Below are 19,296 nucleotides of genomic sequence, written 5' to 3'. Positions count from 1 at the left end.
ATTAATAAAAAAGTTGAACAGGAAAGGGGCCAGTATACATCCCTGTTTGACTCCATTTCTCATTGGAATTTCTTGGGATAGGAAACCATTGAGACCCAGGTGAATTCTTATAACATTGTCATGGTGTAAGGTCTGTAATAACCAAAGAAGTCTTTTATCTATGCCAGCTTTGTCTAGTTTACTCCAAAGGAGATGACGATTGATGGAGTCAAAGGCGGCCGCAAAATCAATGAACGCTAGATAAACAGAATGGGATGGTGTCTTTTTTGTTTTCATGATTAGATGCTGTAAAATAAACAGTTGATCAATCGTAGAGGCACCTTCCCTAAATCCTGCCTGGGCATCAGAAATAATGGTATATTTCTTGTCCCAATCAAGGAGTCTATTCAAGAGGTAGCGTCCGTATAGCTTTGACGCAACGTCCATGAGGCTTATGGGTCTATAATTGGACGGGATAGTAGGGTCTCCTTTTTTAAAAATGGGGATTACTATGCTCGTTTTCCAGCTCAAGGGAATGCAACCCGTTTCATTAATTCTTGTGAATAAGGCTGCAAAAATGGGACGCCACCATGAAGGGAAAGATTTATATAGGTCTGCTGGTATCACTCTCCTAGTCTCAGATCTAGGGTCACCTCAATCCCCTACCTCCCCCACCCCCGATGTCCATACAGTTGCCATATTCCAGTTCCCCAATTCCAGACAACCTAGTTTCCATATTCTTCTGTCTTGTTTTGCACTAATTACAGAAATCAGGTGGTGGACTGGAGAAGGGTTAAGAAATCTCCCCTTACTTCTTTTCTGCACCCAACTGCCTCCTCCCAATGCTGCGATGCAATAAAGTAACAAGCCATTGGGTTTCTCTTATGCACTTTTTCATGTAACCTGCTTTTATTTGTAAAATTTGTATCCTGCCTTTCACTGTAAAATGGTCTCAGAGTGTCATACAACAAGTAATTGAACCCTCAAAGGCTAAACAAAAGCCAAGACAATTCTAAAAGGCATCCATGCTTAAAAAATTAATTCCCAACTCCCTTGCAAAGGCTACAGTGCCCTTCATAATCTGTTCTTCCCTTTCTTAAGCATGGAAACTGCTGACTATATTCTCTGCTGTACGCAGTTTGTTGCTCTTTCTCTTTGCCAGCCTTAACACATTTAGATCGCATTTTTATCCCTGACTGACAGATTTTCCAGCATTTCATAGACGAGACTTGCTTGTAGCATCCCTTTCTCATACTAAGGAACAGGATGTGAATGGCACTCTCTCCCCTGTTATGCATTGTTGCAAGAACCTCACTGAGCCTGGCTCAACTGCTAGTTGAGTGGACAAACATTCCTTTAACACAGGCTGTGGGAATAAAGCAGACCCTTGCCCTACTGCCATGCCAACCTTGTTTCCTTACTGTAATCCAATAAAGTTGTGGCCTGTTTTCACCCATAAATCATTGTTGGTTGTTTTATTCCCATTGCTGATGGGGAGGATATATAATGAACCTGCGTCATAGTTTAGCATTATGACCAAATCAGGACTATTGTTTCTGTTCAGAAGTAAAGGTCATGAACTTACGAGCCAAGATGCTCTTCTTGCTCTTTCCTGCTTCCCTGTCCCAAAGTGGGGTCTAGGCCATATTGTGGCATACATATCATTACATTGCAAACAGCCATCTTAATCTGCAGTTCATACAAAAAAAGTCTAGCAGCAACAACGTCCCAGTAGTTCCCCCAAGGTCTTAAAAAGAATAATTTTATTTAATGTGATGAGAGCACTCAAATTAATGTCTTCACTGTGAAACAAAGCTAGGCCTGCATGTTGTGGATCAACTGGCTAGATGCCCAGAGTGAAGAACTAAATTGATTTGTTAGTTGAGCTGTGCAAAATGACACATGATCATGAGTTGTCAAGGTCCATTTTACCAAGAATTCATTTTAGAGCAAGGCTTTAAAATGTATCTCTGCCTCTTTTTTAAAAAGCACACACAGATTCTTTTAGAACTGACAAGAAAGAGTATGGGATGACAGTTCCTTTTCTTTCAGGCTGGAAATCCTTTGTTCTCTTTATATGAGTAATTCAGCTCATATATTCATTTGAAATCCATGGAGGAAGTAACTCCATGTATTTGCTTGATCTTTATTTCGTTTACAAGAGCTACCAAAACTTCAGCATTAGTATGTGGAAGGTGAAAAGTGACCTTCCAGTATTTTAAATTTGACTAGTCTTTTCCTGCTTATTAAAAAAATTGGATGGCCTTAAACTGGAAGACAAAATCATTTTGACATACATGCCACATTTCCTCCCATCTCCACTCAGATTAAGTACAAAGCAGCATTAACTTTTCTTTTGTCTTACTAAATGCTGGATAGATGCATTTGAGCACCACAGAAAATGTGCCTCGTATAGAGCCTGTAAATATATTCCAATGGGAACATTACCAGTGCTGGTCTGTCAGCAATAATAGAAACAGCCCTCATGTTCTAAAACTGTGGGAAATTTTCAAGCAACCAAGAAATCCTAATCTTTGCACAAAAGTACTCTTAAAAAAACTACAGAGGCTTCAGTTTACGAATCCTCCATTCTATAGCATACACAAAATTAATTTGTAGTCCAAATGCCCACCCGAAAATGTTTTTGGCACAATAAGTGAAGCTTGGCTACAGAAGACATAACACCTCAGTTCTAAATGCAAGCATACACCTCTAATTTCAACTGAATTTTATCTGAACTTACATGCAAACAGCTATAATTAAGAATTCCCTCAAATACACCCTACAGTTCCTTATATCTATATCTGTATCTTCACTAGCCAAAGTACACCATACCAATTGCATTGGCTTTGTATCTCTGCTTATTGACAACCAATGCTTTTCAGCAGATTCACAAGACATCAAGCTAGAGACATCATGTTGATTATTTTGTCTCATGTGGTAAACCACTTTTAAAAAACATTTTCTTCATAAAAGTCCAGTACTGAATTCAGAATCTATATTTTTTTTTAAAAAACACCATCTCAAATAGCTTTAGCTACTCGATGATGATGATGGATATATGGTTGGTTAAGCAGCTAAAGGCTGAAGTTATTCCTGATGAACAGTCCAGAAACTCTCTTCAGTCTTAGCACAAATGAGGCCTTGGTATACTCATTCTGCTGTTTAACAACAGTCACCAAAAGAGGCTACATATGATCACTAATCTTACAGGCAGCTGTTTGTCATTCCAGTCATAACATGTGTACTGCTAATAAGGGTGGTGATTATTGGAGACAAATTCAGGCCAAAATTAAGGAGTCGGGTCAAAATTAAAAAGTAGAAAACTAGCCTACAGGGTAACTTGAAGCTTGCTTTTCTAATACTCTTTGTGACATACTCACACATGGGGAAAAAAACTATCTTTTTTCTGGAATTGGGTAAGTATGAAATTAATCTCTAAATATTTAAGATACTTATGCAGGTTCTTTTGTACCTTCTCAGTTGCAAATTTATATTCAAAAATGGATGCAAGATAGAAAAAACAAATAGTTTTTTTTAAAAAACAAACATGTAAATAATTTAAGTAACTTCCAAGAAACTTTCAGGCAGAAACATGGGGAATGCTGATGTTGAAATTATGACAACGTAATGCATTATGGAGAGAAAAAGCATACAGAACCAAGGTAATATAATTTATCATTTGCTTCAGAAATCTTGATGCTAAGAGGCAACATCGCCGTATTTTTATGCTAAAAAATGGAGTTGAATATGTAAATAAATGTTATGTTTTTCCTGTAAGGAAATACATGTACCCTTGAAGCAACCTTTTCAGCACAAAAGTAATTTAATATTCTCACCACATGAAAAGTGATCACTATGGGAATAGCACAGCTGTTAAAACCCAAGTCAGATTTTATTAAATCATCAAACCTCTTTATGTAAAACAGGGCTCTTAAAACAACCACAAGCAGGAAATCATTTCCCAGCACAGCTCTCTCCCCACCCCTTCCAATTTTTTCAGATATTTGAAACAGGGAAAAGCTCTATCAGTTTTTTACTTCCACAGTTCAGGCAGAGGCACAGAAATAAAAATCAAACCATTTCTATAGCTATGGTTGTTCAGACTGTAATGTGGGTTATCTGTACAACACTACAAGACTGACTGGTGTTCCATTACAACAGATGAGTTTATAACAGGAAAGGCTCCATATTTTCATATTCCTGACTTATACTGTGTCCCTGACCCCACCTCTAAACTACCTTGGAGGCCTTCTGATATATGTAATTTGCGTATAAGGATAAGTTCTTTCTTCTTCTTTTGTACAAGGGAAGTGAAAAGAAATGCTGGCAATGAATCTCTGACATGACTGAAATAATAGCACTTAATGTGTGAGCCAGATAATGAGTCAGACCTACTCAGCATTCACAGCAATATATCCCTTTCAAGGTGATTGCTTAAACATGGACTTACACCAGAAAACTACAACAGAACTGAAAAGGCCTCAAAGGCGATTGTGAATGTATGTTTAGTCTATGCTAAACATCTGAGTAACAAGAAGCCAAATAAGAAGAGAATACTTCATTACCTTGGTGCATATTTGCATAGTGTACTCTGGTTGTGGTGTTTTTGTGTAGCTTTTTTCAGAAATTCATTTATTTTGTCAACTCTGACAAAGCAGATTTGGTAGAAATTTTATTTATATCCCATCTTTTTCCCAGAACTGGGACTCAAGGTGACTTACAAAAAATAAAACAAATACAGTTAAAAACATAAGTAAAACATATAGAAAGTTATAATTAAAATGTAATTCACTAACAGGCAAAAAAACTTATGGTTTAGGAATGTACCTATAGTCAACAAATATTTCTATCAAACTTTAAAAAGCAGGGAAATTGGGCAGCTATAGTGAATGTACCAGGGGAGCAGGAGGCCTGACCTCCTCTCTGAGATATTGGACTGCCCTACAAATTGGTCAAAATGCAAACACCATTTGGGTTGGCCTTTCACAGTCCAATCCACTTCCTGTGTAGCTTGGAAGAATTTGGTAACGTGCCTCTGAGCATATGTTGAGTGGTGACAACACCTGCAATTAGCCCAAACAACAGAAACAAGACATGTGCTGTGCTGATCTTATTTTAGCAGGGAGGAAGCAACTACATTAAAACAGTTGATATCGTTCAGATAGTCACTTTAAATATGTTTGATTTACTTTGCAATTTTCTTGCTTTTTAAAGCTTGGTAGAAATATCTGTGGGCTATAGGTACGTCCTTAAACCACAAGGATCTTTGCCTATTAGTGATTTTCTCTGCTTTTTAATCTGGGATCCTGTGCAAGTTGGCTGAGAATGGATTGATCATTTGCATACCTAATGAGTTCAGTGGGATTTACTCCCCTGCAATCATGCTTAGGGTAGGTGAAACTGAACATAGGGGATGGGGAAGGGAGGGAGGAGCAGACAAGAGGGGGATGGGGAAGGGAGGGAAGAGCAGACAGGAGAGGGAGGAGGAGGGCAGGTTTGATCATTTGCATGTTTGAGTTCAGTGGGATTTACTCCTATGTAATCATGGTTAGGATAGGTAAAACGGACCATGGGGAGGAGGAAGAGGGGGAGGGGAGAGTGGGTGGCAGGATGCACAGATGGGCCTCATACAATTATCTCAGAGGTCACATAGACTCATATGGGAAGATAAGGTTCTTCAGATACCCTGGACCCAAACTATATAGGGCTTTATAGGTCATGGAGAAAACCAGTGGGATACGGTTATCCCTGGATATAAACTATATTGGAAGGACAGGGAAGGACATATTGGTGGTGGAGTCGCTCTATACGTGAAAGAAGGCATTGAATCCAGCAAGCTCGAAACCCCAAAAGAGGCAGACTCCTCCACAGAATCGTTGTGGGTGGTGATACCATGCCCCAGGAGGGATTTAATACTGGGAACGATCTATCGTCCCCCTGATCAAAATGCTCAGGGAGTCCTTGAGATGAGATATGAAATTGAGGAAGCATCCAAACTAGGAAATGTGGTAGTAATGGGTGACTTCAACTACCCAGACATAGACTGGCCACATATGTGATCCAGTCATGACAAAGAAGCAAAATTTCTAGATATTCTAAATGACTATGCCCTAGACCAGTTGGTCATGGAACCGACCAGAGGGACGGCAACCCTGGACTTAATCCTCAGTGGGGACCGGGACCTGGTGCGAGATATAAGTGTTGTTGAACCGATTGGGAGCAGTGACCATAGTGCTATTAAATTAAACATACATGTAAATGGCCAATTGCCAACACGGTCACATTTGACTTCAAAAGAGGAAACTTCACAAAAATGAGGGGATTGGTAAAAAGAAAGCTGAAAAACAAAGTCCAGAGGGTCACATCACTCGAAAATGCTTGGAAGTTGTTTAAAAACACTATATTAGAAGCTCAACTGGAGTGCATACCGCAGATCAGAAAAGGTACCGCCAGGGCCAAGAAGATGCCAGCATGGTTAACGAGCAAAGTCAAGGAAGCTCTTAGAGGCAAAAAGTCTTCCTTCAGAAAATGGAAGTCTTGTCCGAATGAAGAAAATAAAAATGAACACAAACTCTGGCAAAAGAAATGCAAGAAGACAATAAGGGATGCTAAAAAAGAATTTGAGGAGCACATTGCTAAGAACATAAAAACCAACAACAAAAAATTCTATAAATACATTCAAAGCAGGAGACCATCTAGGGAGGCGATTGGACCCTTGGATTATAAGGGAGTCAAAGGTGTACTAAAGAACGATAAGGAGATTGCAGAGAAGCTAAATGAATTCTTTGCATCTGTCTTCACAGTGGAAGATATAGGGCAGATCTCTGAACCTGAACTAACATTTGCAGGAAGGGATTCTGAGGAACTGAGACAAATAGTGGTAACGAGAGAGGAAGTTCTACGCTTAATGGACAATATAAAAACGGACAAATCACCGGGCCCGGATGGCATCCACCCGAGAGTTCTCAAAGAACTCAAAGGTGAAATTGCTGATCTGCTAACTAAAATATGTAACTTGTCCCTCGGGTCCTCCTCCGTGCCTGAGGACTGGAAAGTGGCAAATGTAACGCCAATCTTCAAAAAGGGATCCAGAGGGGATCCCGGAAATTACAGGCCAGTTAGCTTAACTTCTGTCCCTGGAAAACTGGTAGAAAGCATGATTAAAGCTAGATTAACTAAGCACATAGAAGAACAAGCCTTGCTGAAGCAGAGCCAGCATGGCTCCTGCAAGGGAAAGTCCTGTCTCAGTAACCTATTAGAATTCTTTGAGAGTGTCAACAAGCATATAGATAGAGGTGATCCAGTGGACATAGTGTACTTAGACTTTCAAAAAGCGTTTCACAAGGTACCTCACCAAAGGCTTCTGAGGAAGCTTAGCAGTCATGGAATAAGAGGAGAGGTCCTCTTGTGGATAAGGAATTGGTTAAGAAGCAGAAAGCAGAGAGTAGGAATAAACGGACAGTTCTCCCAATGGAGGGCTGTAGAAAGTGGAGTCCCTCAAGGATCAGTATTGGGACCTGTACTTTTCAACTTGTTCATTAATGACCAAGAATTAGGAGTGAGCAGTGAAGTGGCCAAGTTTGCTGACGACACTAAATCGTTCAGGGTTATTAAAACAAAAAGAGACTGCGAAGAGCTCCAAAAAGACCTCTCCAAACTGAGTGAATGGGCAGAAAAATGGCAAATGCAATTCAATATAAACAAGTGTAAAATTATGCACATTGGAGCAAAAAATCTGAATTTCACACTCATGGGGTCTGAACTGGCGGTGACCGACCAGGAGAGAGACCTCGGGGTTGTAGTGGACAGCACAATGAAAATGTCGACCCAGTGTGCGGCAGCTGTGAAAAAGGCAAATTCCATGCTAGCGATAATTAGGAAACGTATTGAAAATAAAACAGCTGATATCATAATCCCATTGTATAAATCTATAGTGCAGCCGCATTTGGAATACTGTGTACAGTTCTGGTCACATCATCTCAAAAAGGATATTATAGAGTTGGAAAAGGTTCAGAAGAGGGCAACCAGAATGATCAAGGGGATGGAGCGACTCCCTTACGAGGAAAGGTTGCAGCATTTGGGGCTTTTTAGTTTAGAGAAAAGGCGGGTCAGAGGAGACATGATAGAAGTGTATAAAATTATGCATGGCATTGAGAAAGTGGATAGAGAAAAGTTCTTCTCCTTCTCTCATAATACTAGAACTCGTGGACATTCAAAGAAGCTGAATGTTGGAAGATTCAGGACAGACAAAAGGAAGTACTTCTTTACTCAGCGCATAGTTAAACTATGGAATTTGCTCCCACAAGATGCAGTAATGGCCACCAGCTTGGATGGCTTTAAAAGAAGATTAGACAAATTCATGGAGGACAGGGCTATCAATGGCTACTAGCCATGATGGCTGTGCTCTGCCACCCTAGTCAGAGGCAGCATGCTTCTGAAAACCAGTTGACGGAAGCCTCAGGAGGGGAGAGTGTTCTTGCACTCGGGTCTTGCTTGCGGGCTTCCTCCAGGCACCTGGTTGGCCACTGTGAGAACAGGATGCTGGACTAGATGGGCCACTGGCGTGATCCAGCAGGCTATTCTTATGTTCTTATGTCATAACCAGCACTCTGAATTGTGCTCGGAAACAAATGGGTAGCCAGTGGAGCTGGTGTAACAAGGGAGTTGTATGTTCCCTGTAACCAGCCACAGTTAACAATCTGGTTGCAGCTCTTTGGTCTAGCTGAAGTTTCTGAACATTCTTCAAAGGCAGAACTAAGGAAGAAAAGAAAGAATGGGCTTGTGGAATTAGGGTAGGGCAAGGGAAGAAAGTATTAGAGCCATGTATGGAAGGGTCAGAAAAAACAGAGAAGCAACTTCCCATGTGCTAACAGTCCAAATTCAAAGTGTTGCATATTGGATATAAAGCCCTGAATAACTTGGGACCAAAATACTTGAAGGACTGCATCTCCCTGTATCTGCTGGCTCGAGCCTTAAGATCCATGGAGAAGGCCCTGCTTGCAGTCTTGCTGTCGGGTATTGCTTAGGGTATGGTGACACAGGATAGGGCCTTCTTTGTGATGGCACCCCAGTTGTAGAAGTCCCTTCCCTCGAAGGTGCTGCTGTCGATTGCCTTTCAGCATCAACTTAAGATGCCCAAGGATAAGTATTATATCTGCTGCTGCAATACAATGTAATGCAACACTTAGTTCTGTTATGTTAACATTTTTAGAGTTTGAATAACTGTTTTAATGTAGATTAGATTTTATTTGATTATTTTGTAAACCGCCCTGGGATCCTACAGGATCAAGGGCAGTTTAAATGATGAAGGTAGTAGTAGTGGTAGTAGTAGCAGTAGCAGCAGTAGTAGTAACAATAACAATAGCAGCATGCCTTTCGAGAATATATGTGTGCAGTCCAATAGGAGGGAAGAAGAAAGAAGGCCACTAACCAGCTAGATGTTAATCATACCAATTCATTGGTACAATAGGGTTAAAAGGCAGACAGCTGTATCAGGAATTGAGGGAAGTGAAATTGTTAAAAAAGGCTTCAGAGTGCTTAGGAAATATACCTAGGAAACAATCAGACAAAAGGCAAAACCAAGGCAGGAAGAGATGCCAGTTGTCTCCGACTGATAAGAACTCATCAGGATGGGAAGTAATCACAAAACCAGAAAAGGCTAAGGACATGCCACTTTAGACTGAGGTTGTCCTGCAGCTCTTATAGGCTACAGTGAGTATTGAAGTTTAGGAAAGGTCTTGGGGAAATGTGGGTTCTATTGTAATTGGGTCCCATATCATTACATTTCAAGTGAACTACTGTTACACTGACAAAATTCAAACCTGAACCATGTTCTGTTATTGCACAGTGTACAGATACACAAGGCACATACTTGAACTTACAAAAGACTATTAAAAATGACAAAGTCAGATTTTTTTCAAAAAGATTTTTAAGAAGTAATATAAGCACAATATCTATCTAGCACCTAGCAAATAATAAAATACACATAGAGAGACAAACATACAGAAGTTTTGAATATGTCCTAGTATAAGAATATGAAAATGGAACAGCTAAAAAGCCCATTTGGACCAGTCAGCAAAGTGAAGTTAGTTTGACTTCCTTCAGGGGGGACTATGAAATGGACTGAGTGATAGATGAAGGCAGGAACTGGTATCGGAACGATGCAGTAAGATTTTGAAAAAGTATTAGCCCTAGCTGATCTCCCCCCGACTGGAAAAACTGTGTGAACGATATGCCTAATATTTTAAAAAATTAAACCAGCCATCTGTAACAATGGTGCTCTTCAACAAAGAGCTAAAAAAGAAGCATATTGTTGACCATCTTGTACAGTAAAAGAAAAATATTTTATTTAAGACAATTGATTTGGTAGTTTAATATTTCAGGAAGCCAGAAAATTATTTAAGATTATATTGGCTAAAAAAGGCTTATTCTAACACAATACTCAGAACTGAAAGTACACACCCCAAAATAAAGGGAAGCTGCTTCTTGTGAGCCAAGGTTAAGATACCCATGAGGCTTGCATGCAAAAAGAAAAAAACACACAACACAGGATATAGGAAAGAAAAAAAGGATTGCTTTAAAAAAACAGTTTACTTTAAAAACCAAACTTACTCTGGGAGAACAGGCAGTACACTTGTCAAAAGCCAGGCTAACAGGAAGGACATTATCGAATCTTGATAAAAAACCTCGAATCTGCAAAGCAAAGAGATATTCAAGAATATCATGTGAATAATAATAATGTACTGGCTGAATTCTGCAAACACCATCTTTTGAAGAAAATATAGCCAACATGCCCATTACTGATGGTGCAAGTACACAGACTTCAGCAGGCCTTTCTGCAGAAACTGACTTGGCATGCCTTGTGTTTTGGTTATGTGGGTAGGACAACTTACATGCATTTTTATTTCACTGTATACAGAAACACAGCACCCTCTGGAGTTTAAACACCTTGACTACAGCAAGCAAAAACTGAGTGAAGAAAATAAACCATTACGACAACTGCTATTAAATGTACTGCAAGAATCTAAACAATATAGCCATTCTAACATGGAAAAAGTTCATACTGTTTGTTTCCTGCTGCTTAATGCTAACCAATTCTGTGTATTACAGAAGTTTGTGCACATCTGAAATTTCCAGTCAGCCAGTTTTAATAAGGCCATTAGGAGAGACAAAGAAGGTAATGTGATCCTATGGACCCATAAAAGGGGTCACCTTTCTTAGTTTGTCTCTTTCCTCCTCAGTGGCTAGCACAGTAATAACACTCAAGCAAGTGTTTTACAGTTGGCATCTGTGTATTAAAAGCCAGGTATTTTTTTCCTTTTTTTAAAAAAAGTCATGTTTGTGTGGAATCATTAATCCAGAATGGAACATCGTACCAGTTCTTCTAAGTATATTTGCAGTAGTTCAAATGCTATTCTGACAATGAATAGAGCATCCACAGATGTATCTGTGAATCTGTTCTAATTCTAGATGAGTAAAGCATCAAAAACCTTCCATTCTAAATGTCTTTTTGTAACTATTTCAAAACAGCATGATCCGTAATACCTTCTGGAACTAGTATTTATATGTCCATTGTTATTTAAATTATGATATCCTTTAGATTCTTTTGAAACCAAAGAAGTATTTTAACATTGCTGTACCAATTGGATAGCTTTTAAAGAATATATTTATATCAATATTAACAGATTGCACATGACAGACTTATAAGTATGAACTCCAAAAATCAGCCTAGATGAATTTGACAAGTGCTTTGTTAGGTCAATCATAGTATTAACCAAAAATACTGCTACTGTTTATGTCACACACTTCTTACACTGTACCAATATGCTCAGTGCACGAGGGATGTGCTTTTTTAATTTGGAAGAGGAGCTTTAAAGGAAACAAAACTATTAAATTATTCTTTAAGTTGCTTGTATCTACCTAACTTTGTCGTTTTAGAGACAATGTTATCAAGATAATATTGGATATTTTATTCTAAAGGCCCAATTTAAGGTGCTCACATTAGTGTTTAAATCCCTAAATGACTTACATCCCAAATATCTGAAAGACCGGCTTGTTCCCTAGAAACCTTCTTGGGTGTTAAGACCAGCAGAGGGAGCCCTTTGGGTAGTTCCGCCACCCTCAGAAGCTCAAGGAGGTTGGCCTGCAAGAGGGCATACTCTGTAGCAGCCCCTAAGTTGTGGAACTCCCTCCTCAAGAAGTGTGTCTGGCAACTTCACTGTATAGTTTTTGGCAGAGCTTGGAAGTAACTAGTTACAAGTAACGAATTACTTGTAATTCATTACTTTTTTGAGTAACGAGTGGGCAATTCCTTCACATTTTGATTGTAATAGAACTAGGAGTAATTTTACTACTTTTGTGGAGTAATTGTAACGTTTCCAGCATTACTTTTGGGCATTACTTTGGGGGGATTTGTGGATGAAAATCATGTGCCTCAAACTGGGCTTCTGTGCAGCATCGCTCTTCCCTCATGCTCTATAGATGGGTAGGAGGCGACGAGGGAGGAGGTGAAGAGTGAGATGGGGTGGAGTGGAGAAAACAATTATTTAAAAAAACGGATAGTGGTGGTGAAGAATGGAGTGGAGGGAAAAAGGAGCCGGAGGTCAAAAACATGGATAAAGGAGGAGAAGGAGGCAGCAGCAGCATGGAGATAAAGAACTGTGGAGGTGAAAGATGACAAAGCTTGCATGTGTGTGTGTGAATACTGTGTTTGCACTTGGCACACAAAGTGGCCTCCACCACCCTCTCTAGCTACTGTGCTGCATTTGCAGTATTTTAACTTTTTTGCATCTCAAGGGAAAATGTTTGCTTGGGTAAGTGTGCCTTCGTTGGTGGCAGGGCAGGGTCTGGGAGGTGGTTAAGTGAGAGAGATTATGCTGGCTGGCTGAGTGGGGGGGATTGCACTTGGTTTAACGTGCAAAGATCTGAGTAGTGGCCTCAGCCTTCCTCCCCACCACACTTACCAGCGGAGAGACCACCATTGCTATCTTATGAATAAAAATAATTATTCTACTACCTCTGTATGTTTGTTTATTTTTAATTTGTTTTAGGCTACTTAGATGTGCAGCAGCAAAGGCCAGCACCTTGTAGGTGTTTTTTAAGTAACTGAAATGTAATTGTAGTGATTACTTTGGAGGAAAAGTAAAGAAATCAGTTACTTTCAGAGCAATTGTAATTGTAACGGTAATTACTACTTTTTGGGGCCATGTAACTGTAATTTATTACTTTTTAAAAGTAATCTTCCAAGCTCTGGTTTTTGGTGAATACTGAAGACACACCTCTTTACCCTGACCTTTGACACCTGAGATGTATATATTTAGGACCTATCCTATTTTTTGTGATGTGACTTTAGGTCGTTTTTAATGATTTATATTAAAACTGTTGTGACCCGCCCTGAGACCTTCGGGTGAAAGTTGGGCAATAAATCTAAATACTAATACTAACACTAATAATAATAATATTGTGGGCAAAGAATAATTAACTGAGCTGATATTAAGATGGTGAAGAGGGCAAATAATAAGAAAAAGTTAAATACCAAATTGGAACCCAATCAGGCATTAACCTTGCCACTGAAATTACAGGCACAAGGTAATATCAAATATCAGGACACAGAATATGGTGGACAGTGAAGATGGCACACCATTCAAAAGAGTAAAAGCCTCTTAAATGATCAATTAATAATGCAACCCTAAGCATGCTTACTCAAAAGTAAGTATCACAGAATTCAGTGCAACTTACTCACTAGTAAGGTTTACACCCTTAATATATAAACACACTAAACATTCATAAATTTATTTAGAATTTCAGTCTCACTGGACACCATTTATTTCTGAATCATTGCATCCTAAATCTTTTTGACAAGATCTATAAATCACTCCCAAAAAACCCACTGCCAATGGCACAGTTGTCTTGATATGTTGATAGAACACTTTAACACAAACAATTTCAGCTTCAGTAACAAGAAGCTTATCATTAAAAGGTTATTATTGCTGCCTTGATCACCTTTGGGAGGAAGGGTGGGATATAAATTGAATAAATAATAAATGATAGAAGACTCATTTCTGTGTGCCTGGTCTAAAGCTCTGTCCTATGTATACTAATTTCCAAGTAATTGCTGTTCAACCGAGAATTTATTTCCCAGTTAATATGCACAGGACTGTGATGCCTATCAGTAAAAAGAAAGCCTAAGCATATGCATCTACTTGTCATTGGTAATACTAACAGTGACCTGTGCCATTGTCATGGAAGTGTTTGCGAAGAGCGAACAAAGCTAGTCACCCAAGGAAATCCCTATTTCTTTTCCTTCTTATATGCAAAGATGCCATACGTAATTGCTGCCGGTATTTAACTCTAGTTAAGGTATCAGAAGTTAGCTGGGAACTTGTGCTTTCCACCTCTCCTTACCTGTCCTATGCAAATATCCCCTCCCTTTCCTTTCCAGTGTTAGCCATTATGCGTGTACTGGTCTAAACAGTGTTTACAGACCAGGTTCAAACTGTGGTTAATCGTTAAAGTTAACCCATGTTTAGTACTTGGGCAGATGTACTCTTAGAACTACACCATGATTATTGCTGGGAGAGAAAGGGTTTGCTCAATGAGGAGAGGAACAAGCTATTTATCATAGTTAAGAGATCAGCCCACTCTGCACTGGCCAAACAGCCCACAGGCTCATTGTTCTTATGCTGCTCTCTTCAGCAGAGCTTAGCAGTCATGCTATTCCACAGAGTCATGCTAGGACAGATACAGGGAATGTAATGGAACTGTGTATTCAACAATGCTCAGAATTATAAACATTAAGAAATTCTATGGTAAAAAGAGAACAAGCAACTTTACTAATTTATGGTGCTATACATTTGAGTCCAATTTGAAGTGGAAACTTGTGTAGCATTCAGATGGCAAGATGACTGATACACAGCAAGAGGATTTTACAGGATGATAAGAAAAAATATTTCTACGAGAGGAAAAGATGGAATTAATTAGGTTTTGGTCCACCATCTATATTTGCCCTAATTCAGATAAGCATGAAAAACAAAGAACTCTGGGCCAAAGAAAACTCTCAATCTTAATTATAAATGGATATGGTATCATCTTCTCAGCCAAGAGGAAACCATTTGTTGATACAAATAAGGAAAAAAGGAAATACAGGATATTTTGTAATGCAAATATTATTGTGCAATCATCATCTCTTGCAAACACACACCAAAAAAATGTGTGGTGTTTTAAAAATTGAGTGTTGGTATATCAATTGGTCACATTACCAAAAATTAAAAAGGGAAGCTCTTCCATAAAAAGCCAACTTGACAACATAGGAAGTGGATTTACTTAGTTACTAGTATTGGGTTGTATCCTGGGCTCCTTCAGGGAGGAACAGCAGGATAGAAATTTAATGAACAATGAATGAATGAATGAAATGTTTTCCACAAGTGCAACAGAACTTCTCTCTCCTCTTCCTGTGTGTTGCCAAATCTGCTCTCAGGTTTTCTCAAACCCTCCAGAGCAGATCTGGGGGTAGCAGGGGGGCACACAGAAGAGGGAGGTGGAAATTCAGTTGCACTTACAGAATTCATTCCCTGCATGCAATGATTTAGTTGGATATAATCGTTAGTGTTTTCTGTCTCTCTCTTACTGAATGTGACCTTGTTTTACATAATGTTAGAACTACAGGTCTCTACTAACCAGAAGTCTTGCAAGAAAGTACAAAAAAGAAAGAAGGGCTTACAGTATGCTAGATGTCACAGCCTGAGCTGCCTCTACATTTTAATGAATAAAGTTCAAAAATGGAGATGATTCTGTGGGAGTCATGCATCATCTTGAGGTTACTAGTTGCTTGACATATGTAATAAGTTATGCTGGCTGCTCACATTTCTCCTCAAAAGGTAGCTGAGGGATAAATATACTTATAGTAGCAGCACTTTTTCTGTGGTGGCATCCTGCTTATGGGATACCCTCTCCTCTGAGGTATAGTTAGCACCAATTTTTCATTTTGACACCAACTGAAAACATACCTATTTGCTCAGACAAATTTAGTGGTCACTTAATTGTTGAAGGATGAAGCTGTTTGTAGTATAAAATAGTTTGAGGTGACATTTGTATCTGTTCCTGTTCTTTATATAAATCTGATTGTATCATTTTATGTTTTTATATTTTGTAACCCATGCTGGCACCAATGACAATCAGTGGAGGTTAGTCCACTAGGGCAAATGGGGCACTGCCCCTCCAGCTTCAGTCTGTCCTCAGCCTTCCTTCACCTGCCTGCTTTCTTTCTTACAAGCAGTCCAGGGGCAGCACTGGCTGCCAACTTCCTCCTCCTTAGTCTCAGTGTTGTCTCTTGTAGAACTCAGCAGGGAGGAGGATGGCAACAAAATTAGTTGGCTGTCTCTCATTGGCTGACTCAACCTACTTTTGGTCTCTCTCCCTTCCGCCCCACCAGTCCCAATGGGCACCACCACTGGTGACAATGATATGCAGGATAGAAATGTACTAAAACGAACAAACAAGCAAGTTCCTTTGATGAAATATAGGACAGCTCACTGCAAACACAACTGGATCTTCCCAGAAACATGGCATATCCAAAGAGGACTTATCCAATATATAGTTTAGAACATGGATGATTATTTAGAGGATTCTTAAGTCTAACATACATTCCAAATCAAGATTTGTTATGCTAAGAAGGCATCTGTCACATCACTGATCTAGAATATTCCTGAAGAACTCCAAGGTAACTCCAACTCTGGGATAATTTATTCCAATGGCTGACTAGGAGACGAATTTACAGTTTGTCCTGAGAAGACTTAGAGGAACTTACATGGAAAAGGTATCCAAAACTATTGCCTCAAGCATATGAGGTTGTACAAGCACTACGTTCTATCTCTGTGGCCCTTTTTCTAGTCTGTCTATCCCACATTATGGGGAAGGACTGTAGCTCAATGGTAGAGCATCTGCCTTGCATGCAGAAGGTCCCAATTCAATCCCCAGCATCTCCAGGCCTGAGAGAAAACACTCCCTGAAATACTGGAGAGCTGCTGCCTGTCAATATAAACAATACTGAGCTTGATGGCCTGATGGTCTGACTCATTATAAAGCAGCTTCTTATGTTCCTGAGCACTAGAGATGTGGCCTTGTGAGTCGCACTGTCTAGAATATGGAACCAGCTTCCAAGAGACCTGCACCTAGCTTTTCACTTTTGGCCAGGCCTGAACATGGTTTTTGAGGCATTGCTGCTAACTAATATTTCACTACTGCTGCTTTTATTAGTTTCTGTAAATTGTTTTTAAAATCATTTTATTGATGTTATGTTTTTCAAAGAATAAGATGCCTTGCTTATTTTTATAGAAAAGAGTAAAAGTATCAGAAACAGAGGGAGGGAGGGAATAGTTGGTGTCTTACCATTTCATTACAGAACACAGGGAGAGTTCCGTTCTAAGTTTCAATGTCATAGAATAGGAGGTTAAATATGTGACACCCTGGCTTTTAGCCAATGGACCCAAATTAATTGGACAGCAAGTTAACAGAAGGAAATGTACATTCCTGGCTACAGTTTAAATCAACTGACCCTGTCTTAGGATTTCAATTCATGTAAGCCTGAATTTGAGAGGGGTGGGGGAAGGAAAGAGTCTGATAGTAAAAATCTCAAAAACCTTTCAACAAATAACCAACAACAAAAACACATGGTTGTGTGCCTTGTCCTTTTACCAAGAGAAAGCATTTCATTATTAAACTCTGCACATGCCATTTCAGTTATCATTTACCTCTGGCCTTGTCTGCACATAATGCTAAGCCAAATCATAGCTAGGTGTGAATGTGTGAGTGTGCAAGTACTCACAGTAAAAATCGCAGCTGCTTCTTATCTCCCAGTCCTGCTGCTGCTACACTACCCAGAGCTAAGTCATAGTTTTGCTTAACGTTACATCTGAACCTGGGCTCACAGCTAGTCTCGCTTCAGATATGCCATGAAATGTAGCCAAGGTTTGTTCTTGGCTTACTGCTTGAGGTTTGCCTAGGGGAAACATACCATGTCTGAACCTGGGCTCATTACACTAAGCCAAACCATGACTTAGCTCCAGGTAAGTATAGCAGCAGCAGGATTAGGGAGCAGCAAAGCAACGACGACTTACATTATGCATACTCTCATGCTTGTGCATTCTTGCTTAGCCATGCTTTACCTTAGCATTACATACCACCTGGGCCCATTTGTCATGGTTGTATAAAATAACATAGCAATTGTATGTATTTCTGGTTTACTAACCTGATGAGGCACAAGCCCAAGAGAGGTGGGAGGTTCATTCATTCTGTCATCACTACTGCTAGCAATAGCATAGCCACTAACAAAAAGGGGAAAAAGAGATGCATTTATTTATCTAATTCCATTTACTAATCACTTCCTAAAAAAATCTCAAAATGATTTAACGATAAAGATGGAGGTAGTTCTCTGCTCTGAAGGGTTTGGTATTAAATCCCAAACTTAAAAATGGTCCAGTTAGAATGAACTCACTTTGTAAAAGAGGGTACTGAAAGACACCAACGTTTACTTTTTTGCCTACATAAAGAAACAGTATTTGCCCTATAGATTATATATATACAGTAGGGCCCCGCTTTTCGGCGTTCTGCTGATACGGCGCCAGCCCTGTCCTCTGCTCCCTTCTTCTCCTCCTCCAGCGCAATCAGCTGTAGCTCCCCCTGATCGCGCACTACAGCTGATCATGCCGGAGAAGATACACAAGAGGGTCCAATTTTCTGCTTTTTTGATTTATTGTACTCTTTATTTTGTACAAAATATCATTTTCCCCTTAAGAGTTTCCCCCCCTTTCCCCTCAGTTGTAATGTTGTTTGCTCAATAATTAAAATAAAAATGGAGAAGAGAGTATAAGTGTATTATATGAGGAAATTATGTATTTACGGGTGGTGGTGAAGAAAAGGGTAGTTAGCAGAGTGAAGCAGTGGGGGGGGAAGTCCCCAAGCGGGATGTGTGTGTGTGGGCGTAGGGGTGGTAGTGGTGGGCATCCCTGTTTGTGGCCGTGAAGGTGGAGAGGGGGTGTTTCCATCCCCTCCCATCCTTCCCCAAGTACTGGCTCAAGGTGTCAGTTTGCAGTGGGAGCTCCTCCTCTTCCATCCCGGCCCCTCGCTCGCATTTTAGACCTTCCCCGGGTGGGCTAGGCAGGGGTCCCTGCCAGCTCCTGGAGGAGCAACTCAGGGATTTTGCCTCGCTCACCTTCCCCCCTCCCAGTCCCCCTCTGGGGTGCCACCTCCCCTCGATCCCTTCCTTTCCCACCTATCCCATTCCTTCAACACCAAAAGAAGATTAAAAAAAGCTCTGTG

The 19,296-nt window shown here is 39.9% G+C and overlaps 1 protein-coding gene across 2 annotated transcripts in view; it reads right to left on the bottom strand.

Moving 5' to 3' along the window:
* The window catches only part of ATG7 (autophagy related 7), a 209,159-nt gene that overhangs the window by 130,679 nt on the left and 59,184 nt on the right, over positions 1-19,296 (bottom strand). For both annotated transcript variants that reach the window (XM_061618083.1, XM_061618081.1), the window contains exons 15-16: positions 18,227-18,302; positions 10,594-10,674 (exon numbers count right to left, since the gene is read on the bottom strand). In XM_061618083.1, coding sequence (XP_061474067.1) covers positions 10,594-10,674; positions 18,227-18,302 — 157 coding nt within the window. The remainder of the gene's footprint in view (positions 1-10,593; positions 10,675-18,226; positions 18,303-19,296) is intronic.

Source organism: Rhineura floridana, chromosome 3 (assembly GCF_030035675.1).
Source record: "Rhineura floridana isolate rRhiFlo1 chromosome 3, rRhiFlo1.hap2, whole genome shotgun sequence".
NCBI lineage: Eukaryota > Metazoa > Chordata > Lepidosauria > Squamata > Rhineuridae > Rhineura > Rhineura floridana.
The sequence above is the reverse complement of the archived record's forward strand: the minus strand, read 5'-3'. Positions and strand labels throughout refer to the sequence as shown.